Source organism: Blastomyces gilchristii (genome assembly GCF_000003855.2).
Source record: "Blastomyces gilchristii SLH14081 genomic scaffold supercont1.11, whole genome shotgun sequence".
Lineage (NCBI taxonomy): Eukaryota > Fungi > Ascomycota > Eurotiomycetes > Onygenales > Ajellomycetaceae > Blastomyces > Blastomyces gilchristii.
Window position 1 is genome coordinate 1475817 of NW_003101672.1, and position 24166 is coordinate 1499982.

Here is a 24166-nt window from a genome sequence, read left to right on the forward strand (position 1 = left end):
TTCTGCCGCTCTGAGTCACTCACCGCCTTGTCCTCTGCGAGAATGAATCATCGAAGAAAAATCTTTAGGTCCAGTGAAAAATAATTAAAATAATGAGCAAACACAGAAAGTTTCCGGACTTTCTCCACTAGATATAAATCCTACAAAAAGTAGCGTATATGCGTCAACAAATACTTTACGGCGCATCCTTCATTCCTAAATCCATATCTCAACCGTATTTTGCTCCGGTGCTCAGCAAGGTAGCTCGGTTGTCGACACTCTCCCACTCACCCCTCCTTAAACCCCGTGCGTTCACACCCCGCGACACTTCCTTTTCACCACGGATCCGGTATCAACTTCCTCGCGCAGCCATGGCGACAGACTCCGTACCCACCGTGGCTGGGCTTTCAATTCACTCCACCACGAGCGAGGTCTCCAAGTATCCAAATTGCTACCCCGCTGTCAACCCCGTCGACACATACCGCGCGCATATAGCAGAGCTCGTAGCACAGGCGCTTGGAATTGATTCTTTGTTCGTTTACCCAAAAATACAATGGACGAACTCTCTCGAGAAAGGAGATTTGGTTCTGGCGGTATGGTTTACACACACACACACACAAATCACACGTCTCAGCAAAGAAGGCATCTGATATATAACCTCGGGGGATCTGGCCATCGAAGCTAATTTTGTTGTTTTTGGTTCCCTTTCCTTTCCACTCTAGGTCCCCGCTCTACAAATCAAAGGCAGGAAACCGGCCGAAGTCACAGCACAGCTCGTTGAGAACCTGCCTCCGTCCGACCTCATCGGCACGCCCGTTGTCTCAGGCACACACGTACAGTTCTACTTCAAACCAGAACCCCTCACCAAAACCGTCATCAGCTCTATTCAGAAAAACCGGGCGACATATGGCACCAATGCGAACGTTGGCCTCCGGGACCCCGCTGACCCATCAAAGGGCAAGAAGAAAATCATTGTCGAGTTCTCATCTCCCAATATCGCGAAGCCGTTCCACGCGGGCCATCTTCGAAGTACGATTATCGGAGGTTTCTTGGCCAACCTGCATACTGTGATGGGATGGGATGTAGTCAAGATGAACTACCTTGGTGACTGGGGGAAACAATATGGTCTCCTGGCGAATGGCTACGAAAAGTATGGAAATGAGGAGGAACTTGTTAAGGATCCTATTAACCACTTATTCGATGTTTATGTTAAAATAAACAAGGATGTGGCCGAGCAGGAAGGTCCCATTAAGGAGCTCAAGGAGCAGATTAAACAAAAGAAAGAGAAGAATGAGGATACCGCAGAGTTGGAGAAGGACTTGCAAGCCAAGGTTGACGTCAGCTACGATGAAAAGGCGCGTCGATATTTCAAGAGCATGGAAGACGGCGACGAAAGCGCTCTCGCTCTCTGGAGACGATTCCGTGACTTGAGTATCGAGAAGTACAAAGAAACCTATGCCCGCCTCAATATCGACTTCGACCGCTACTCCGGTGAATCACAAATCAAGCCAGAAAGCCTTGCCAAAGCATATGAGTCCATGTCAAAGACGGGGGTCTCGGAGGACTCTGAAGGCGCTGTGATCGTCGATTTCGCCAAGCATGGGGCGAAGAAACTGGGCAAAGCTATCGTAGTCCGAAAGGATGGCACACCTCTTTACCTAACCCGGGATATTGCAGCTATCGTTGAGCGAGATGAAGAATACCACTTCGATAAAATGCTCTACGTCGTTGCTGCCCAACAGGATCTCCATCTTGCACAGCTCTTCAAGGTGACGGAGCTTGTGGGTCGGAAGGATCTAGCAGACCGATGTCAGCATGTCAACTTTGGTATGGTTCGGGGGATGAGCACTCGTAAGGGTACTGTTAAATTCCTCAATGATATCCTCAAGGATGTTGGCGAGAAGATGCACGAGGTGATGAAGAAGAACACTTCCAAGTACGAGCAGGTTGAGAATCCTGAGCAGACCGCTGATATCTTGGGTATCACGTCTGTCATGGTCCAGGACATGAGTGGGAAGCGGTATGTGAAGAAAAATCCCATCTCTTTCTCTTTCTCAATCTTGCTACCCAAGAAACCACCCCAGCCCCACCTTAAACTCCGATCTTGGACAGTTCCTAACATAATATATAATAATCAACAGAATCAACGGCTACGAATTCAACCTAGATGATATGACATCCTTCGAAGGCGACACGGGCCCCTACCTCCAATACGCGCACGCCCGCCTCTGCTCCATGACCCGCAAGGCCGAAATCGACCCGTCCGAGCTGAGCTCCGCAGACCTCAGCCTCCTCACCGAGTCCCATGCCATCGATCTGATCCGGCTACTCGCGTCCTGGCCCGACGTTGTGTTTAACACGACCAAGACGCTCGAGCCCACTACCATTCTGACTTATCTATTCAGAATGACGCACGTGCTCAGCTCGGGCTATGATGTGCTGAAAGTTGTTGGAAGCGAGCCTGAGTTGAAGAAGGCGCGTATGGCGATGTATGATTGTGCGAGACAAGTGTTGCATAACGGGATGCGGTTGTTGGGGTTGAATCCGGTTGAGCGGTAAGATTTTGCCTTCTCCACCTATCTTTTTCTTTTCCCGCTGCTTCGTTATATCCCCTTATCATCGATATTTCCCAAATTGGGTAAATTTTTGCTAATTGATACATATCCTTTCAGAATGTAATGGGCCAGTCCAATTTCTCTTGCCCCCTTTTTTTTTTTTCCCTTGCATGCTCCCCCGGTCACCATTTCGTCGTTTTCACAGGACGGATCTCCTTTCCGATAATAAAGGGTGAAGGAACCAAACCAGCAGCGAGGCGCGAACGAAAAGCCATGCAATTCTCCTATCTCGCGAGGCTACGGTGCAGCAACGCTCGTCAGCAGTATCGTGTCGATCTAATTCCTGTCCTTTTTGAGCGGGTACTTTTTGGCGAGAGAAGCCTTATCCCTCGATGGAGATAGAACTAGAAAGATAAATCTAGATACCATCGCGCACATTAAGATTCACGTTCACGTTCCAACAAACGAGACTAAAGTAACATAAAATTACGTGTCCTAGATCGACATTTGCATATTTTCTTCAGCCGCTCGTTTAGTAGAACCCCGTTTTTTTTTTTTCCCCATCAACCCTAGAACCTAAACCTCAGAAGATCATAGTTAGACTGTCCCCGCACCGTACTCAACCCTCTCGAGGTGAATAGCAGTTGATTGTTGGTCGGTTCCCACGGCGAAGCTCCCTGGCTCTCTGCGTAACGTAACTATAACAATATAGGCAAAAAGTCATAGGTTGTTCAGACATTTCCGCTGCAACCTCTTGTGTCCATCCACAGTAGTAATCTAGGTAGTAGTAGTAGGGCTAGGACGGAAATTTTGTTCCCCAGACATTAAACCTGATGATATCCATGGTCAATTGCCGCGGTGGTAGGTATCGCCCGGGTAGAAGAGATAAATGGTGTTGTTGAGCAGGCTCCCGAGGTTCCGATCAAGCTCTCGAAAGTGTGTCCGCTTCTCCCTCCCCTGGGAAGCTGCATCCAGAGCATGCATGGTTGGTGGCTGGCAATGATAGCCGGGCGGGGTACGTACGGGGAATGGCGATTTTGAGGACGAGCTTCGCAAGCCTACTGACATGGGAAAGTCTCTCTCTCCCTTTTTTCGCAGCTGTGGTCCGGGCGATGTTGTTGCGTGTCTCCTGCTTGGAGGGTTGGTTAGATAGAGGTTGTAATATATATATATATATATATATATGTCTGCCTAACTTGACTACTACTCAGTGCACCTTATTCCATGCTTAGACAAGATGAAGTATTCAAAGGATCTCGTTTCATTTGGAGGATGACAGGATTGGATCCTGAACAGTGGGTTGTGATATTCAGTAACTTGCTTGTGAGATCAAAACGATGCGGTAGAGCTTCTCATAGGTAACAAACTAACTGTATGAAGATAAAATCCTGGGATACTGAGTATAGTTATAGTTATCATTACTTCTGTAGTTAAGTCCGCTATGTGATTTGTGAAGAAAGGATGGAAATTAAAATAAACTATGTCTAACCTCATGATTGTATGTATGTATTATATCTACTGTGGTCTGATGAGATGCTGGATAGTGTGCCAGATGCCCTTTCGAGCTATTATTATTATTATTAGTAGTAGTAGTAGTAGTAGTAGTAGTAGTGTGACGTGAATCTGTCGATAGTACTGGTCGCCACGCTCACGCTCATGTTCCCCAGGCCTTAACATACTTATCCTTAGCCTGTCCTGCGAACAAATTCCAACCCCCCCCCCCCCCCTCCCCCAGCCCCGGCCTCTTAGCTGCCTCCAGGCTACCATCGCATCGCGGTCCAGGACTGTGGTTCGCTGTTATGACTGGTTGGAATATTCCATTTGGGAGGAGAGGGGAGGGGCAGAGAGGAGGAGGGGTTGCGTTGCGGGGTGGGTGAGTGAGTGAGTGAGTGGTGTGTTCCACTGGTGTGGTATGTCAAGAATTAGTCGGATGCCGTTTTCCATGGCCTATATTGTGTGTGTGAAGAGTGAGAGAGAGAAAAAAAGAGAGAAAAAGAGAGAAAAAGAGAGAGAAAAAGAGAGAAAGGGAGGGAGGGAGGGTTGAGTGTTGGTTGGGTTGGGAATGGGGAATGGGGAATGGGGATGGGAGAGGAAGGATTGATTTCATCGCTGCCCAATGGTGGGCCGTGGCGCTGGAGACTTTTCCCAGCTCGGATCCCGTTCGTTTCTTGTCGCCTTTACGGAGTAACTAACTAGTTACTTTCTTCATGATCTGTTTCTGTTCATCTTTTTTTTTTTTTTTGCAAAACTTTTGTAAAACGCTTGCGGCCCAATGACGAGCCTGATCGCCCATCCCTACCAGCTGCTCGGGCGGTGTCAGCAGGGAAAGATTCGGACGGAATGAAATGCTCGCTTCTTCTTTTGCGCTCCGGGAGCTGGTTTTGCGGGATGGACAATCCCATGATTCATTCATCCCATCCATCCATCCATCAATCAGTGGATTGGAATTGAAAGTCATACCAGATATGCCCGATGTTGAGACTGTCCTGTACCCACGGATATCAACGTCCTGGTAACGACTACATCCAAATCCTAAAATAAGGCAGGATATGCCAGATCTCTTGGATTACGCAGGTGGTGGTGAGAGGATTGGACAATTAATAATAACAAAACTCAAACGCCAAAAGCCAAAAAGTCCAAAAGCCCAAAAAGCCACTCTATCCCAACCAGCAAGTCAAGTCTGCCGGCCAGGCTCAGCCAGCCCGCCAACCCAAGTTGAACCATCCCGCCCGGTATTCCATCCTGGCATCCTGGATCTGATGGTGGATGGTTAGATAGAAGAATTCTACGTCTCCCCCGTGATCCATGATCCCTGATCCATTAATATTCATTCATTTCATCTTTCTTCCTCCCCCCAACATCACACTGAGGGTAGTGGTGGCTAATGAAGATGTGATGATGTGCGGTGCGGCTGCATCAGAGATAGATCATCTCATCGCCGTTAGATATATATATATATATATTTTTCGCCCCGCGCTGACATCACCGGCTTGATAACCACCCCCCTAGGATTTTACGTTAGTAACTAGTTTACCCGCCGGAGCAACGATCTCGCTACATTCTATTTCTATGTAACTACTCCGTAGTTAGGCATGGAATCAAAGGAAGAAAAAAAATATATATCAAAAGAGTAGCAACCCAACCCGAAATTTGACCGTGCGGCAATAACTACTAATAATGTCATCATCGTCTCATTCCAATTTTACCCTTTTTCCAGTCCGTCTTGTCTAACCCCCCCCTCTCCCCCTTTGCGCACTTCCGCAACCCCCAAAAGGGGGCAATGGATGTTGTTGCATTCTTTCGATCTCTCCGGTCCAAAAGTGGAACTTGGAGACCAATCTCTAATTATCTATAGACAGGGAATTCTAACTACCTTTTTTCTTTCTTTCTTTCTTTCTTTCTTTCTTTCTTCTCATATGTAACCATCATGCAAAACTGCTCACCGGCAGTGGGGGAGGGGAATGACGCAAAAGATAACCAGAGCTTTGGAGGAAAAAAAAAAAAAAAAAAAAAGGGCTAACTAAATGTTTTGCCTGTGAGCTGAGCTGAGCTGCCCTTTGCGAATTGCGATGCGATACTCTTCTATATTAATATTATGTGTGCCCCTCCATCGCACCATATCCCGTCCGTCCGTCCCCCCCCTCCCCTATTCTACTACACTACCCCTCCATTTATTTAAATTTATTTATTTTTGCTTGTTGAATATTTTTCATTTATTTTTTATTTCTTTGTTTGTTTTAAAAAAGAAAAAAATTTCACTTCCTTTTCATGCGCGCGATGCCCAATGATGACGCGTTTCCATTTATTTATTTATTTATTTTTATATATTTTATATTATTTTACACTCCCTTCAGCTCGGCAGTATTCCAGTAAGTTATTTGATTTATCCGTCGAGAGGAAGAAGGAGGAGGGGGGGGGGGGCGCGGAAGGGAAGAGAGGAGAGAAGAGCCGGATATTCAACCTCTCATATAGGGTTTTTCTTTGAATATATAACTATAACTATATATAATAAGTTAGATGTTTTAATGATAAAGGAGAGAGAAGATGGCATCATATATTTTTTTCCCAGTCGATTGCTTGATTGCCTCTCTTCCCGCGAAAGGGGGAAACAAATAATAATAATAATAATAATAATAATAATAATAATAATAAACCACCCCTCCCCCTGTCAACCAACTCTCCACTTAATATGATGCAGCCTGGCGGATTTTTGAAAATGGGTTTTTTTTGTAAACAAAAAAACAAAAAAAAAAAAAAAAAGAGGAAGAGTCACTCACCACCTAGTGCAGTGCTTGGTGGTTGGAATGCGAAGGACAAGATTACATGATTAATATTGATTGCCTTCTCTCCCTGCGTCTCCCTTGAGATGAGGATGGATGGAGCATTTGAATTGGATAATAAATATTTCTGAGAGAGATGTGTGGCAACAGGCTGTATTTTGGTTTGGAATTTTTTTTTTTTTTTTCCTTTCTTTTCTTTTTTCTTCCTTTTTATTTATTTTTATTTTGCCGGCTGACTCAGAGCTTGATTGTTGTTGTTGTTGCTGTTGTTCACTGAGATGAATGCAACGCGAAACATAGTTTTTAAGCATTCCATATTTTTTATTTAACGCCTTTGGAGCCATGGATCATGTAACTTCGGTTTGCGGGTAGCAAAAACTTAAAAAAAAAAGTAAACAATTTGTATAGGATGACTTATGATATGATTACTATTTATTTTGTTCTGTGTGACAGTAGAGGTATTTAAAGGGGAAGATAACATATATTATAGTAATAAGAATAATAGACACCTTGGGACATGAGGAGATGTTTCAGCAGCCGTGGGCGATGCGTGTATTACTCGTCGCTGCTTGGTTAACACCAATGCTGATACAGGAAATGTCAGGGATGGGATGGGATGGGATGGATGATTTTCAGGCAGGCGGTTGAACTTGACGTTTGAAAAATAAAAAGAGATAACATGGAAATAATACAAAAATATAAGTTAAGCGATAGAGAAGAAGAGCGTAAAATGTCAAAAGAAGGAGAAGGAGAAGAAGAAGAATAAAGAAGAATAAAGAAGAATAAAGAAAAGGAAGTAAATAATAAGTTAGCATTTGCGAGATTGATGCCTGACGGGAAATTTTTAAATCTTGTGCGCACACGATAAAGAAAAGAATCGCAAGATAAGAAGAAGTATAAGAATAAGAATAAGAATAAAAGAATAAGACATATTTAACTTATTACTCCAAAGAAAGGACCCTCGGCGGGATTGTCCCGCTGATATTTATTCTGATAACGAGTCATCAGCAAGCCGGTAACTGTTCTTTTTGTTCTTTTTGATCTTTTTCATCTCTTGCTATTATTTTTTACTTTCCTTGTGTGTGTCCCGTGGCTGATTTCGTCCTTCTCCTCGTCTTTCCTGCTTCCGTCCCCCCTTTTGTGTGTCTGCCTCCAATCCCTTCTTCTTCTTCTTCTTCTTCTTCTTCTCCTCCTCCTCCTCCTCCTCTTCTCTTCTTCTCTCCTCCATCTCCATCTCCATCCTCTCACCCTTACCACTATTATTATTGTTATTATTATCCTCTCCCTGCCTTTCTCGAGTCTGCGTCAAACACGACAACCGTCCTGCTGCCGTCATCCCCGTCCTTGTCCTCGTCCTCGTCCTTGTCTTCCATCGCTTCTCCATCGCCAACCACGACTCCCGTGTGCGACGTTCAGCTCTGCGCAACGCCCACTCTGAACCGTTTTGCCCTCTTCCAACTGCAACCACACCACCGCGCTTTGCCTGTCTCCCGTCGCCATTCGTATATTCCTCATACCATTGATCGCTCGTCTCCAGCGTCGACTTTTTTGCAGCCCGCACCTCGCACCTGGCACCTCGCATCCTCTAGGTTCTACTCCAAATCAATCGCCCAGCGGCCTCCCCGAGTTCACCCCCAACGCTATCTAATCGCTAAGCCCGCCGTTTTTCCTCACCTATCCTATCCCTCCGCTATCGATAACGAACTGCCACTACATAATACCACCAAAAGAAAAAGAAAAAAAGAAATAAGAGACGGGCAGGGATAACTATCTTCTCCTCCTTCGTCGTCTTCTTCTTCTTTTCTCCTCACACCCCAAATCCCACCCGCCAAACAAGCCAAACTCGATCCATTTTAGATTTCGTTTTGGCTGTCTTTCGCGTGCTTATTGCATCCACGCTCTCTCCCACACTCACCACACCACACCACACCACCCAGACACACACACACACACACACACACACACACTCTCTCTCTCTCTCTCTCTCTCTCTCTCTCTCTCTCTCTCTCTCTCGGGACCACATTTCCCTTCCAACCATTCGCACTAAAACCTGCATTTCCAACCAACCATTCCCGGGCCCCGAATTCCAGACTGTCCAACCGGATCTGGTGATCTCGGTTACCCCACTGCAGGAATCTCTCGCCTCCAAGACAGCCCTGGACAACACGTACCGCACCGCACCGCATCGCACCACCAAATTTCTTCCCTCGTCGCCTGAAAAATATCCGGCTGGGCTTTGTAGAATTGAATTCCCGCCCTCGTCGTCCTGTTGCTAGTCCGCTTTCGTTAACTATTTGTCTTTGATCAGGTTGCGTCTGCAAAATATCCCATCCCGAGTTGTCATCATCCCTGCTGCTGGCATCTTCTTTTTGCTCTCCTAGATAGACAACGTGCAGCCCTTCCTCCAAAAAAGAAAACCGTCGAAAAAGTCGTTTCTTAAAGGGAAGAATAAAAACATACAAAGGGAAGAAGAAAGAAGTTGATGTACTATCCGTCATATTTTCTTTCTTTACCTTTGTTTTTCATCGACTTCTGTCTGCTCCGCTGCCCAGTTAGTGTCTGAGCTTGTCCTTGCAGCCCCTCCACTTCTTCGACTATTCCCTCAAGACTTCGATGGAGCACTTGACTGTCTCAGTGGATTCCCTCTCAGAGCTGAAATTCAGAGCCACTGTGTACAGGTGAAACAAATTCGCCTAGCCCCGTGTCAAGTTTTGCCCTTCTTTCCTGTCATTAATTAATTACGTCATATTTTTCTTCCTTTTTTTTAAAAAAAATTTCCATTCACTCCTTTCGGCCTGGCGATACCCAAATCGACATTATCTTGAATAACAAAAAAGAAACGAAAAGAAAAGAAGAGAGAAGAGAAGACACAACAAGTGGGGTGGAGGAAGAATAAAGGGAAAAAAAACGGAGTCGACCTATATATATATATATATATATTTAATACGGCATTTTTGGAGTTCTCAAGGAAACGAATTAGTAGTTTCGCGCTAGTCCGAAGTGTTTGTTGGCAAATCCAAGTTGTTGCAACACCAGGGATAAAAAGAGAGAACAGCGTTGCCACGCAGCTGTCTTGGTCGAGAACGATTCGACGGTTCGTCGAGAGTCCCAGTCTGGGTCAACATTCATCGAGCCAACGGGACCCTCCCGAGCGAACCATACCTGCAAGCCCCACCAAACCTCGACAGTCGAGTCATGGCTTCCAGGAATTCTCAGCAATCGTACGCTGCCTTCTTCGAAGATTTTGATGAGGATGCCAACGTTACCATTCCAGAGACTCGCACCGTTGCCAACGCTTCTGTCAAAAGATCGAAGGCCGATATTCAACAGTCAGGCACTAGTACTGACGGTGCGAGCGACTCGGGATACTCCAGCCGAACAGCAGCCACTGTTGGCAGTGCTGATTCACTCCCCACGGGGAAGAAAACTCCTCCTTTTATTCAGCTGGACACTGTCATCGCCAATAGGGATATCGAACGCGTGAGAGGCCGTCCCGACGACAGAGAAAGAGAGAAATCAAAATCCAGGGGGAAGGATAGGGAATCAAGAGAAACCCATCACTCCTCTTCTTCTAGCGGAGCAACGATGCACACAATAACAGGTGTGCACAGAAGCTCCAGCAGACCTGCTCCCAAGCGGTCCTCGTCCAAGGCAAGAAAATGGGAATCCACCCATGGACGCCATGCCCCCGATACCTGCCTGGATTGTGACCAATATGGATACCACCATATGCCTATGGGGCCCCCTCCTCTTCCCGACCCTCATCCGGCCGATTACGGTTCCTATATGCATCCCCAATCTCATGGCTACGACATTCCCTCATCTCCTCATCCTCAGTCATACCATTATCCACCTATCGTTAGTCAGGAAATCGTATCATCTCGTCGCGACCGTTCGAATTCTTATCACCAGAGTCGGCCCATGAGTTTCCACTCAGGGACTATGCCAGACATGAATATGTACATGCATATGGTTCCTCAAACCCCTGCCTACGAACAACATGGGCCCCCAATATCCGCATCCGCATACGCCCACTATATGCAGCCGTATATGTCCAACGGACCTGTTGCCCCTCCCCTCCCGTCTCATATGGCATATGAGTCCGCCCCACCACCTAATTTCGAACGACCACGAGCCGCGTCCACCTCCCGATCGCCTGAAAAACCAACTGGCAGACGGGCTTCAATGTACGGGACACCAGTGGTAGAATACCCACATTCACCCTCCACCCATCGTAGCGAAGATCTACACCGACAGCCTTCTTCTCGGGAAGTTCGTGCCCGCCGCGAGTCAGTGTCTCAACCGTCGACATACGACCCTGATGAAGATTTCTACCGCATGCCACCACCCCCAGTCCCCAAGAGCAAACCCCCTCCCCAAGTCATCATCCCCCCTCGTCGACCATCTGCCCGCAAAGCGGCCACTGCAACATCTACCCCAACCACGTCACGGCGCCCAGAGGGCATCGATATGGATGACCTTCGCGCAGCCCTACCTCCAAGCCGACTAGGCAGAAAGAAGTCCAGAGACGCCGTCCTATCCGAGCGACGACCCAGTGCACCCGGCAAAGCAGGCATCAGAACCACCTCTTACCACGACCCCGGACGAGCTGCCAGGATTTCAATCGAACACAGTCGCCGCCGCTCATCAGTCTATGGCCTAGAACAGCCCAAGGACTTCGACCAAAAGCAACGTGAGGCAGAAGAATACCAATCCTCCCGAACCTCCCGCGCCACCCCGCTCACACTAGACACCCTCGTGAAATCCCGACGCAGCCACCGCGCCGACAGCGACAGCGGCAGCCTCCGCACCCGCACAGACAGCAGCCGTGGCAGCGACGTCAAGACCAAGAGTGGCATCAGTCGGCCCGAGGACGATGAGATCACAGTGATGATTGGCGGGCTCAGGATCGGGGTTCCCAAAGACAACATTGATCGGCAGGTCATCAATTTACGATCTGGCGAGGAAGGGTCTTTGGAGGTGAATATCGAAGGGCGGAGACCAAAGCGGTATTTCCTCTCGCGCTCGGAGTCACTTAGTGGTTCGCGGAGAGATATTGAGGAGAGTAGACGCCTTCGCCAGGATTCGTCTTCTGATCGGGCGAGTAGGCGCTCGAGCCGCTCTGGGTACAGTGGAAGAGGCCTGTTGGAGTCGTAAGCCCTGCCTGGGCTGCATATATGCTTTACAGCAAAACGATTACTACCTGCTGTTTTTACCTTTTTGCCGGTTTTAATGGTTTTTCTTGATTTTCAAAAAACGCATTGAAAAAAAAGCTTAGGGTTTAATGCTATATTTTATCGCATTTCCAAATACTTTTTTACTTTTCCTTCTCGCGCGGGGGGGGGGGAATTTACCGCGTTTGCAAAAAAAAAAATACAAAAAGCGAAAAAGAAGGAAAGGGAAATCACTTTTGGAAAAAGACAAAAATGGGAGGCCGGGTCGGTTTTTTGGAAAAACCAACAAAAGTTTTTTGTTTTTTACGGGAAAAAAATATTTGTTATGTCTAACGTGCTCTCTTCTTTTTCTTTTGCTTCTCTTTCTATTGCTATATATCCCCCTTTTTTGATTTGAAAGCAAGCGATGATGTCACGAAAAAAATCATGTACCTGAAAACTCCCCTTTTGTTATGTCTTCATTCTTAACTTTGATCATGCTTACTTTCTGCAGTTCTGGTTATTTCCTCTCCAATCATCGCCTTCATTTATCACTGATGCTTTTCTTGTGTTATTCATCTTTTTCTTTTTCACTTCATCCTTCACACCTGCGCTCTATTTTATCCTTTTTCTTTTTCTGGATTCTTATCATTTTCTCACGATTTGGGCGATTTATTTTGATATTTTGCATTTCTTTTGCATATGTGCATGATTGGAACTTTTGTTTTTGATTTATTGCCCACCCCACCCCCGCCTTACTACCCCTATTTACACCTACCTACGTAGGCTACGTGCGATTCACTCAATCCCTACTCAGCTTCTCTCCCTCTTCCACCTCTATCTACTTCCCTATCCGATCCCCTAAAAAATGTCCCGTTACCCCTTTTTTGTTGCCCATCGCATCTTTACTCCCTACTCCCCATCTTTCTTTTGATTTTTTATTAATTTATTTATGTTGCTGTGTACTCTCATTTGTCTGAGCGCTGGCGGAGGTTTGAATCATGTTAATTAATGATCTGTACGATTTTCAACGATTTGGTTTTTTTCATTTTTCATTTTTCATTTTTCATTTTTTGTTTGTTTTGGTTTTTTACAATGAATGGCGATTTATTATTATTTATTACTATTATTTTCTGGCTTCCGTTTTTCTTCCCCTCTTGTCATCATCTTCACTTTTTAATCATTAACGCCCAACTACTCTCATATATAATAAGCGTTCCTTTTTCCCTCTTCTTGTTTTATCCATTTCATTTCATCCCTTGCTCTTATTCATTGTTTGACTCTAGCAAATTTGCTTGCTATACTTTTCATACAATCCTATTATTCTCTGCTAAATCTTTTCTTTCTTTCTTTCTTTCTTTCTTTTTTTTTTTTTTTTTTTTTTTTTTTTTTTTTTTTTTAACTCTCAAGCTTCTTTTCGTCCGATTTCTGATTTCCGATTTCCAATTGCCAAGTTCCATTTTCCCCCCTTCCCCTGCGAGCGCCGTTATTATTCTTGCTTCCTATTATTCTTCTCCTTGTTTCTTGTTTACATTTCCTAATGAGCGGGTTTAAGCGTCCGGATGGCTAGGAGGGGTGAAGAGGGTTTTACAAACCTCCCTCCTGTCCCCCTCTCCCACATCAATCCCCATTTGATTCGAGCAAGCAGTGCTCCAAATTCTTACTACCCCGCGGCTTACGCTCCTTGCTCAGTCTTTTATTTGCAGCTGGATATTTTGTCCCCCTTTTATATTCATTATGTTCTATACCCCCTTTTTGTTTTTTTTCCCTTTTCTTTTTCATATTTTTCACCCCTGTTGCTTCTACCCCTTAATTTGTTCATTTTCTTTATATTCTTTTCTTAGTGAATTTCTGTATAATGTAGGGTAGTCTCAATTTATTATTACTTTTCTTTCACTGTTTTTCATGAAAACTGCTTCTCTTCAAACTTTATAGAAATTCTCTTAACTACATTTTTTCCAATGGCTGAGATGAACTTCCCGCACTTATCCACAGTTGTAAATCCGGCCCAGATCTGCGCTAACCATAAACGGACGATCTGGCCAGAGTCACGTGTTGGGTACCACATGCTGACATAAGCAACGTTGTCCCGCGCAACGGGCTGATGTAAACAAAAAAAAGGCGGCGGCTGGGGAATGGAATGGAGATTGGGAGATGAGGTCACACAACTCCCCAGCCTTCCGATTATTCCTAACAATCGACGCTGAGGTTGAGGTTGAGAAAAGCGAGTGGTGAGCCTTTCTCGACTTGACTTTGTTCCTGCTCCTGCTTTTATCGTTTGACGAATACTGATCTTTTTAACTCGTATTTTAGCGAATCCACAACCCAACCCACCCCCCCACTATCTTATCTTCTACAGTGCCTGGTCTCTCGCTGTTATATATATTTCCCGCACCGGTTCCTTCACCCGATATCTACTACGAGCTACATACCAGTCGATCGTTCGGAGTGGCTCCTTGACGCGATTTGACTGCCACCAGAGGAACCTCTCTCCTTATTGCAGCTATATGAGGCGAAGCGAGAAAAGCAACTACTAAGATCGCAGCGCTGTCTGGCTGATTCCCTTCCAGCTTGAGCTGGTTTGGGCTCAGCTTGTTCGGGGACCGCTGGCTGAGAACCATTCAAATCAACCGGAAAGGGTAGCAGATAGAGGGTTAGAACGCGCGCTCAGCGTGTGCGTGTGCGTGTGTGTGTGTGTGTGTGTGTGTGTGTGGCATCAGTGCCTTCTTCGGGAATTTGGTTCTTGGGCCTTGTTCTTAACAAACATACAGGTCTCACCATCTCGTCTTCACCGTCTGAATCAGCAACCCATCAAAAACCATAGCCATGCCTCCATTCCTTACCTATGCCGGGGGCTCATCCGGTAAGTTTAGTGAGTATATCACAAAGCTCTCTAAACGCAAAACATCGCACAACTTCCCCATCTCTCAACTCCGCGAACGCGCACTCTCCTCTCCGGTCACAGAGGTAGCCGAACCCCTCGCCCCGCGCGATAACCCAGGTTCAAATCCCGTCCAGCCCAGTCGTGGCATCGTCAACCCCACCAGCATAAACATGGCGGGCCTAATGGCTCTTTTTGCCATTTTGGGAGCTGCTTTCGTGTTGGCTGCCATTTGGTTCTTCTTCTGGGCGAAGAATGGCGGCTTCGTGTGGCGCAAGGGTGACTGGGAAGAATACAAATCTACAGTACTACGCCGGAAGGATTCACATGGCAGAACGCTCAGTGCCGCCACCAAGAGCACGAAATTGGGCGGTGGGAGCGTTGTTGGTAAGGGGTACAGTGATTATCAGAGTAGCACGGATGCTACGACCACGGTTGATAGCTCAACCGTATCTGGCGAGAAGCCGCGACGCAAGGGTATCAGGGAGACAACGAAGGAGAAGTTGCTGCGCAAGCGGAGGGATGAGGAGTGGGAAGGTGGCGCGGATGAAGATATGCGCGCATACCGGCATGAGAAGCCTGCTAAAGTGGGTGGACTTAACCGTGAGCCGGAAGGTGAATATCATACCTCAGACTACACAACTTCGAACGGCCACGAGGACAGCGAATGGAGCCAAAGCCAGACTCAGACCCATAGTCACGTCGGTCCACTGCCAGGCTATGAACCGGACCGCCGCCGCTCGCAGCGCCAACGTAACGCTTCAGGCTTCTCCTTCACCACTGGCGAGGACGATGCATTCACCGTCGCCACGGAGAAACACCAACTGCGCGACCCTACTGTCGCTTCTTCCCGACGCCGCGACGATAGCCACCAGCACTACCACCGTAGTAGCCGCGGTTCCGTCGCTCCCTCCACGTCAACCCGTCCCCGCGGCCCGCGCTCAAGCGTCCCTGCCGCCGCCCATATTTCCAATCGTTCCCGCCAGTCAAGCCCGCGCAAGCGGGAGCGCACCGCGATGCCGGGCAGTTATGCGGCGCCGTTGGATTTATCTTCGACGCATAGTTCGGATTACACGTATGAGCAGGTTGCGCTTGGGGAGCATTCGGATACGGGGACCGGCACGAGGAGTTACCATCATCCTATTCCGGGATTGTCGAACGGGTATCGGCGTGCGGATGGTGGGGAGCGAGGTAGGCGTGGGAGGGGAAGGAGGGATAGTTTGAGTGAGAGTGAGGGGGAGGATTATGATAGTCGGGTATCCTAGGGGATTGGTATGTATGTGATTTGTTTGGGGAATATTTGAATTTTGCTCAGTTTTTTGGCCTTGTTTATTGACATGGGCATGGCCTCATTTATTTATTTTTCCCCCAAGCTGTTCGCTTTTATGCTTATTCCCTTTTATTTTACGTAGTTATGCATGGATGTATGTACAATGGTGATGGACATGGAAACGGAAGCGGAAATGGGAAGGGCAGGACTGTTTTGATATGTACCTAGATGTGTACTCAGCGCAACTTGATATGAAAATGGAAACTGGAGTTTGTGTGAATAAAGTTATGGCTACTGGAGTTTTGTTCTGCTAGTCCCTCTTGCTGCTCTTGAAGGTCTGAGATTGTAATACTGGGCAATATGTCCAAACACGTGAACGTTTCCTTCCTTGTGCTGTGTTAAGTCAGTTTTTGGCCGATCGCTACAGTTAGGCAAATGCGAAACTGCTGTTGCACATGTATGTACTTAGGCAATTATCAATTTATGTGTGGAGCGTGTCATCTGAGCTTCAAAAAGATTCCCTAATTTAACCTCCTCCTGTGCCAATCCACGGGGGAATAGCTAGCTGTACAAGAAATTTAGCGGCAGCATGTGTGTATTTCTATCAGAGAGCGCGACAGAAAGGATCACTTTAGTTAGTTTAATAGGCTGCTATCTGGTCTCTTTGCCATTTTTTTTGTGAGATATTATTCACCGTTGACGCGTCGCTTTCACATGCCAGGCTTCCACAACGTCGATTATCTGATAAGATATAGTACAGCATGGTCATTCAATGCTGTATTTACCCTTGTGTGGTCTTAGTGGCAATTTTCTAACGAAACCTATCCTCAACTTCCAACAAACTAACCAGCGCGGCCGGGGCGTTGAATGGTTGATGCGGGCCGTTTGTGGGCCTGTACATTATCATCTTATCAATTTAGGCCTTGTGCAAAGGCGGCCATCGAACACGGCCCGTTGTCAGCTCGGATTATTACTCATGACATTTAACCGCTCTGCTAAAATTTTGTCCTGGTGTTTATATTTCATGCCCATCAACTGTATTTAAGGTTATTTTGAGTTAGTGCGGGCCGCAAGTTTAAAATTGTGGCTTTTGGTTCGCTGGGATCTTCCGGAACTTAAAAATAATGGAAGGGCCCCGTGCTCTCTGCGCCTGTGGAGTCAAAGCACGGCGAACGGTTTAGTGATTCTGAGAACGATAGCTGCGGGTTACGCTGGGGATGAAGAAGTGAGCACCGCGAGTGGCTTTTCCGGCATTCAGCGCTGTGTTTCTGTCCACTGAGAAGAACTACCACTCACCAGGTTTCAGGTATGTTTAATTAAACAAAATACAGGTCTTATCAGGTTACTTGACAGCCCGGATATATCGGACATTGTAAGCACTCTTGGTTGCATGGCCTATTTCCCGCTCAAGAAACTCGTCAGGGAAAGCAGAGGAATGTGTTTGATAGCAATGAGCATGGCGGCAGCCAAAGTTTTAAGAGGTGGCCTTTGAACATTTGGAAATTCGAGATTTAAATATAACTATTAGAAAGAAGTTGAAGGGATAATATAGGTCTGAATATATTTTACTACTCCATGTTTTGATTTGGAATATGGATAATATCATCCTGACTTTCTTCTGCGTGAACCAAATCTCAATAAACCCCGCGGCTAGGGCGATTGGAATTTATCGTTAGTGTGCCGGCTTGGCACAAACCGATCTCCAACAAAGTGGCGAACAAACCTCAGTTTGCCCTACCACTATAAATTTGACACAAGGTGACAAGCATGATAAATCCATGCGGTCCACGAAAAAGGGAAGAAGAGACAGGATAAACATCTTTAACCTGATACAGCGAGCGGGAGCTAGGGAGTATCTTCCTTTGGTATAGCCGTCAATGGAGGGTTGATATGACCGATAATAAACAATATTGTATGAGTTTTGCTGACGAACAGTCATTAGATTGCCAAGGTATGCAGATAGAAATGTTCAAGGATCTAACGGGGGCATCTATGGGAAAGCTCGCCCACTGGCTGGATTCCAAACCGGGTATTCGTAATACAGGGAACAAGGGCTGTTGCACAAAAAGCTAGAACTGTATCAATACGGCATCATAACATTCCGTTACATAGTTGCGAGATTCGTAGTTGATCCAATGTTAGAATTTCTCGGGGTCATTGTTTATGTTCAATGGCCATGAGTGGCGTTGGAATTTAATCACCGTTTTGTAACAGAAATACTTCGAAGGGAATCTTGATGGCTTCAGTGGCCGGCCCTAAAATCAGTGTCAATAAATAATCAGATATATTCTATGGAACGCCGACTTGCGTCCCAAGGGCCCGAAAAATGGAGACATTAATCTCGTAAAAAGCGCGTATGTATGGCCGGCCATGCATATAACGCGGCTGACACGCTTATCTAGTGCAACTTTCAAGATTGTTGCTCTCGTATTGTCGTAACAAGAGGTAGTATCCCGTCTGCCAGAAGAAGTTATAATTGATGGTTGGATAGTTCCATGTACCCTAATCCGGAAAGCTGTTACAGCGGCCCTTGATTTATAGAGTTAGTCCGTCCGTCCACTTTAACGTCGATTGGCTTCGGAAAAGCCCTAACGAACTAGGAGGGGGGGTTGAGAATAGTCGCGTGTTAGAAATGTCCTCGTTCCTGGAAAACAAAAAATCCACAGGTATTCCCGTCCCACGAAAGAAATAAATAGTACTTCACATGGGGTTAAACAAATCAGCAGGAAGTTGCGCCCAAGCCTTGGAGGGTTACACTCGACTCATGAAATCATTAACCCCGTACTGGTTAATTTTACAACGAATAAGCCGTACAGTCTGCAATTTATGTCCGTCTGAAGGAGGGTATGTTGTAATTAGGTCTAGAGGGGGAAATATCAGTTGTGATGTGTTAGTCAGTGAGTGGATAGAGTAACGGGACTCTGTTGGTGAAAGCAATAGCAAATGGCACCAGACCGGCTCCTCTCGGAATTCAACTGTTCGCACCACGTAGATAAGTGATAAAGAAGCGGGGATGTTTTCTTTTCTTTTTTCTTTTCTTTGGGCGCCCAGCGTCTGCTAAGTTGATGAAGTTTGGGAAGCTTGAATTGGCTCGCTTTCGAATTGCTGACGACAATGTCGACTAAGGGGCGCAGAAATTTATCGCCCATTTCGATCCTCTGAAAGCTGATGATGTCTGGGTCCACAAGAACGTACAGCGTCAAACCAAACTCACCGCAAGAAAATAATCGATGTTCGCTGCGCCATTCACCATAGGCAGTTGCACACCAAGAGAATAAAAAAATGAAGGTAATCCGAAGCAAAGGATGAAAAGTGAAATGAAATATCAGAAAATTGAGAATTCCCCTATGCGCCCAATCCCGTCTACCAACCAATTACCAATTTGCGTAAACTGAAGAAATAATAGATAGAAAAGAGTAATACCCACAAAGCCCAAGGCATTATTAAGAAACGGAAGGACTTGGGGAACCGTAAAACAAGTGTCACATAGAATTCAATTTGATAATCAAACATATTTTGGCATATGTATGCACCTAGTATATGCACCAATTCAATCCTTTCCAAGGACTGTAAGATAAGTCAGGGGATACTGGCGGATAAAAGGTTGCTCGACCGGATACATATCATCATGATACCCAGGCAAAGTGGCCATTTCGCTATCTTAGTGCCGCAGGACTGACTGGGTCCTGGACCCAGCTTTGCCAATTTGTATTTCGGCTAGAACTTAGTGTAGGTGCCGCGCTTTGTATACTCATCTGGGATGGACTGCGATCTTAAACCCCGATTTTCAAGGACGTTGAAAGGAGAACCCGTAATTGGAGATTAGGGGTGTTATGCGTTGGGGTGGAAGTCTTATCACTGAATCGATAAATAGAAGGTTTGCTCGTCGGGTTCCCAATGTCAAACCTTGTAATAACCTTGTAGAAGAACATTTCAAAAATGGAGATGCGAAGTTGATGCAGAAGCCACTTATTTAGGTTGCTGATGGGATCATGAGCTTGCGTAGAGTCTGCTTCAGAAAACAAAGATAATCCTTGATTCTATTTCCCAACAGAGTGTTCTCAAGCTGCCCAGAAGCTGGCTCGAATGATAAGACTGGTACCGGAACCACCTGCGTCACACTGAAGGATACCATAGCAAACTCTGATACTCTGATCCTTGTATTCTTGGTGGACGGGTCCAGCATTTTCCTCCAGAGAGTTCAGTTATTTATCCGCTCATTCGTAAAGACCTCAAGTTGATCAAGGAAGCCTTCTGATTCATCACCCAACATTGGTTTAAAATTGCCTGTCGCTGCTTTCTCACTCGACAAGGCTTTTCGCTTTGATCGCATGTTTAGATGTTTCCAAAGCCAACAGATACTTCACTCCTACCGGAGATGTCGTCATCCAAATCATCTGAATACGTGCTAGTACCCTCTTCATTAGAGTGCTTCATGTATTGAAATGTCTTGCTTAGCTCTCTTTCTAGCTGATAATTTTGCACGATCAGGTCATCTTCAAGTCCACGATAGTTGTCTCCGGGAGCTGGATATTCGCCCCGTTCTTCCGATACTCGACCCAGCTTAGGGATTCCTTTATGGAATAGTGGATCCAATCTATCTCGATCATAATTAGGTCCCTGGCGTTCGGGTTTGAGGTTTGAATAGGATATCGGTAGACACTGGAATGAATGACTGTGCCTTTATTGAAGACAGCGTTCTCTTATTTCCGTCGCAAATGCTGGGGGTTTCACAAAACGGATGGTACATGTACTGTACATACATGCATCGCATCGGATCTGCGCCTATTTACACTTGTGCATTTGAGAAGCCATCTGGATTCCGAAAGGGTTGTGTTTGAACTGATTTGACAAGTAGAAGCATCGTCCAGATCGGATGAGCTACAAAAAATGCTTAACAACTGCTTTTATATCAGGGAGGATGGGTTGAGACTTAGCCATGGAGAGCATATTTATTCATTCACCTTTTATCTGAGGCATTGAAGTGGACAGAGGGTAATTCACACTTGGTACTTTAAATATTTCAGAACATTGACAATAAGTCTCGGCAGTCATGTCCATTACCCTGGGTGCATCTAAGCCCGCGAATCATGCCGCCTATAGAAGATATATTATGTTGTAAGCGAAAAGGAAGCCCTCGAAGGGTAGTCCCATTATCATGGGTCCACAATAACGGGCAAACAAGACACTGTTGCTTTCTCTGAAACTTCGCATCCGTATTGTAAAGGAACGTTTTGCGGTAATCACTATACAGTATCAATACCCAGCCTTACCAACGTGGAAAAATAACATGACATAACCCAGGGTCGCATTTTCAATACAATACCATGGTACCAATGGTGCTCTTCATTTGTTTGACTGAATATGGGGAGCAGAGTGCTGGTAACTGACCGCTAGGGATACCATAATTGGTCTGATTGAGAGAGAGTGTGTGATACTGTCAGAATGTCATTTAGGGCATGTGCTGACTTGCCAAGCGAGATAAATTCATGTTGGCGCCCGGCAGGTATGCGTTTAGAAAGACAATTTCCTGTTGAAGTATTTTATGCGGGATTGCCGGACTGACCAGTTTTGCTCACCTATACAGGTTGAGAAAGACATCACGAACCTCTGGATAAGTGTCCTCTGGTTGAGGAGGTCGGGAGATTGACAACGAGTGGCCCAAAAGGGCTAAATCGGATATGGCATGTGGCCATTTGCAGGACGAACTTCCCAGTCATCGGGTATATGTGCTTTGGAAATAGGTAGACATGCATTGGATATGCCGCTATTGTGCGTATCTATGGAGGAAAAAAAGCGTCAGGTTCGTTTAGCGTCCTGCATGATTCGCGAAAAGGCACCTCTCGATCAGCTGTTCAATATCTTTACACATCAGTTAGGCAAAGCCAACACAACTTGCATCCCTGGCGCCACCTCCATTCTGAACAAAATTGCTGAGCCGCAAGGTTAGCTGGTTTATTTATGGTTCGCATTCTTCCTCCTCCTAAGCATTATGGGTCGCAAGAGGGCATCCGGTGATTTTGTGCTCTTATGTGACCAAAGAACAAAGCATTTGATAGATATTTTTGCCTTCTTCCTGCATTTTTATCGTATTGTTGACATCATAGCCGAACTTAGGAGCGGGCGCAAATCGGCCAAAAACATGTCTAGGTACGTCCTCGGATTTAGAATTATGGCCCGGTGGGGCAGACTGACAGAAGAACCCAGTCACAACCGACTCGCAGATTTTGAGGAAACGGACACCTCAGAATCTTTTGGCCGAGAACCGTGGGCATATAGTACAGAATATCGCCGAACAGGATGTGATCCACAGAATCAGCAGCCAGCCGCACAAGTTGAAAAGAGACCGGTTAGACAAGGAATAGCAGAACATTCACCTAAAGTTCCAAGAACCGTAGAGTATTGCTCCAAATCAAGTCCCTTCAAGCTAGACATATTAATGCACTACCATAAACATCTTTCTTCTTGGATTCATAATCCAGGGAAGGACGTCAAACGTTGAGTTGAGCTAATGAGAATATAGCACATCACGTAGCGTATATTCAGGTCAGCAGAACGACGAGAGGAGCCAATACCGTGATGTGGTAGACACCGCTCGGGAGTTGAATATATATGCCCTGGACCAACGAGAGGCCGGACCACGCGGCAGGGAAAACAGATTTAAAAAACAGCATAGATCGCAGAGCCCCAATACAGAGATTCCACACAAGCGCACTCAGTATCATCTGTCATCGAAACGGGGGAATCCACCTCCACCGGTGGCCCAGGACTCATCAGACGGTAGCGGATATAATTCGCGAATCGGCAATCCTCAACTCGTTTACCGTTCAGGATACCCCGCCAATGTCGAAAACGATCATAGCTCACCGCCAGCTTTCGCAAGCCCACCTCACCAAAATAGCAATCTTCTGGGTTATAGTAATATCCCAGCGGAGTTCGCACATCCGTCTCAGTCAAATGCGAGTCTACTAGCTCGGAGTGAGCAACACCATCCTCCAATGAATCAAGGAGAGGCGTTACGCCCGCTGAGTGGAGCTTCAGCTTCTCGTCTGGTCCCTACAGAAAAAGGTGAGCGACAAATAGTTCCACGAATCCTGGGGTTGATGATGAGGCTGGAGTTTTGAGATACGCTAAACGGGATCCAAAGATTCAGAGCTTGGCCCCGCACGGAAGACCAGGACGAACGATGCTTCGCAGCATTACACAAGTCTAGGTAATGTTGTCGAAGTGAAGCATAGTGAGAGAAACAGTGGCTAATGAGCCAAAGGCTATCATGTGAGGGAACGTCCGAGGTGATACTACAAGGTTGGTGAGGTAGATTGTGACGAGGGGACTGTTGTTGGTGTTTGTAAGCATTTGTGAAATCACGTCTATATAGAGAACTTAGCTCAACATATCCATAGTGCCATTCCTACAGCGCCGGGCGTGGAATCGACAGACGTCCATTGATACGAAAACACACGCCGTCATATACACACACGATGTTCTGTGCAATCGAAAACTGAGCGGGATGATTCAAGAAGATTTTTTATCGTTATACCGGAAGGGGTGATACGGTGCGCGAGACATTGCTGTTTGAATCCGGGGCACCGCAGTATATACCTGAAACACCCAGTCTCCTCGTTTAAAGTGTTAACTCCTTCGGAATGGCGTTTAAATGTTTCATTGGGAAGGCCCTTCGTCATCCACAGGGATTTTAAGAGGAATAGGGCACCGGTCCATGAATGGATCCCCTTTTATTTTAACTATCCTTTTCCTTGCAGATTTATATGTTATGTCGGCCACATACGGTGCAAAAGCGGGATGCTAGAGGCCCGACAATGTGGGACAGCTCCTCGCTGAAAACATCCTTGATGTCCGCTCTTGTCTTTCCAATCTTAAAATTCCCATTCCTATTGCTTGGGGTTGTCTCATTGGTACGATTCCGATTCTGTTGAAAATTTCTGGACTGAAAATAATCCTTTGTTGTATTCATTTACCTGTAAACCTGCCGCCAGTCGAATTCGCGAGCATACACATCCGAGGGCTCAACTGTTTCAGCACGCCTT

At 46.1% G+C, this 24166-nt stretch overlaps 6 protein-coding genes across 7 annotated transcripts; 4 read left to right on the top strand and 2 right to left on the bottom strand.

Annotated features, from left to right (window-relative positions):
• The first annotated feature begins 90 nt into the window (after window positions 1-90).
• Window positions 91-3925, top strand: BDBG_05637 (arginyl-tRNA synthetase). The gene is made up of 4 exons (XM_031722249.1): window positions 91-572; window positions 702-1999; window positions 2121-2534; window positions 2652-3925. Exons 1-4 carry the CDS (start codon window positions 159-161, stop codon window positions 2656-2658), a joined length of 2133 nt encoding a protein of 710 aa, XP_031579084.1. The 5' UTR covers window positions 91-158; the 3' UTR covers window positions 2659-3925.
• A 3828-nt stretch (window positions 3926-7753) lies between these two features.
• Window positions 7754-9791, bottom strand: BDBG_05638. 2 transcript variants are annotated; one of them, XM_031722250.1, is made up of 3 exons: window positions 9328-9791; window positions 8782-9080; window positions 7763-8399 (listed from the first exon to the last, which is right to left on the bottom strand). In XM_031722250.1, the coding sequence occupies exons 1-3, from the start codon at window positions 9338-9340 to the stop codon at window positions 7875-7877; spliced, it is 837 nt and encodes a 278-aa protein (XP_031579085.1). In that variant the 5' UTR covers window positions 9341-9791; the 3' UTR covers window positions 7763-7874. The 2 variants fall into 2 exon arrangements, with proteins under 2 accessions (XP_002624130.1, XP_031579085.1); XM_002624084.2 differs by having other exon boundaries at window positions 7754-8399; window positions 8782-9701.
• On the top strand, window positions 8756-13929 carry BDBG_05639 (uncharacterized protein). The gene has a single exon (XM_002624085.2). The coding sequence runs from the start codon at window positions 10010-10012 to the stop codon at window positions 11969-11971; it is 1962 nt and encodes a 653-aa protein (XP_002624131.1). The 5' UTR covers window positions 8756-10009; the 3' UTR covers window positions 11972-13929.
• A 198-nt stretch (window positions 13930-14127) lies between these two features.
• On the top strand, window positions 14128-16786 carry BDBG_05640 (uncharacterized protein). The gene is made up of 3 exons (XM_002624086.2): window positions 14128-14198; window positions 14281-14677; window positions 14739-16786. The coding sequence occupies exon 3, from the start codon at window positions 14794-14796 to the stop codon at window positions 16111-16113; it is 1320 nt and encodes a 439-aa protein (XP_002624132.1). The 5' UTR covers window positions 14128-14198; window positions 14281-14677; window positions 14739-14793; the 3' UTR covers window positions 16114-16786.
• A 3667-nt stretch (window positions 16787-20453) lies between these two features.
• BDBG_05642 (uncharacterized protein) lies at window positions 20454-21106 on the bottom strand (the record flags this gene model as incomplete). The annotated part of the gene is made up of 2 exons (XM_031722251.1): window positions 20912-21106; window positions 20454-20715 (listed from the first exon to the last, which is right to left on the bottom strand). Exons 1-2 carry the CDS (start codon window positions 20980-20982, stop codon window positions 20454-20456), a joined length of 333 nt encoding a protein of 110 aa, XP_031579086.1. The 5' UTR covers window positions 20983-21106.
• A 792-nt stretch (window positions 21107-21898) lies between these two features.
• On the top strand, window positions 21899-23407 carry BDBG_05643 (uncharacterized protein; the record flags this gene model as incomplete). The annotated part of the gene is made up of 5 exons (XM_031722252.1): window positions 21899-22063; window positions 22236-22268; window positions 22326-22467; window positions 22654-23186; window positions 23266-23407. Coding segments are annotated over 5 exons (983 nt in total), but the record flags the coding sequence as incomplete, so codon positions are not given.
• Between the last annotated feature and the right edge of the window lie 759 nt (window positions 23408-24166).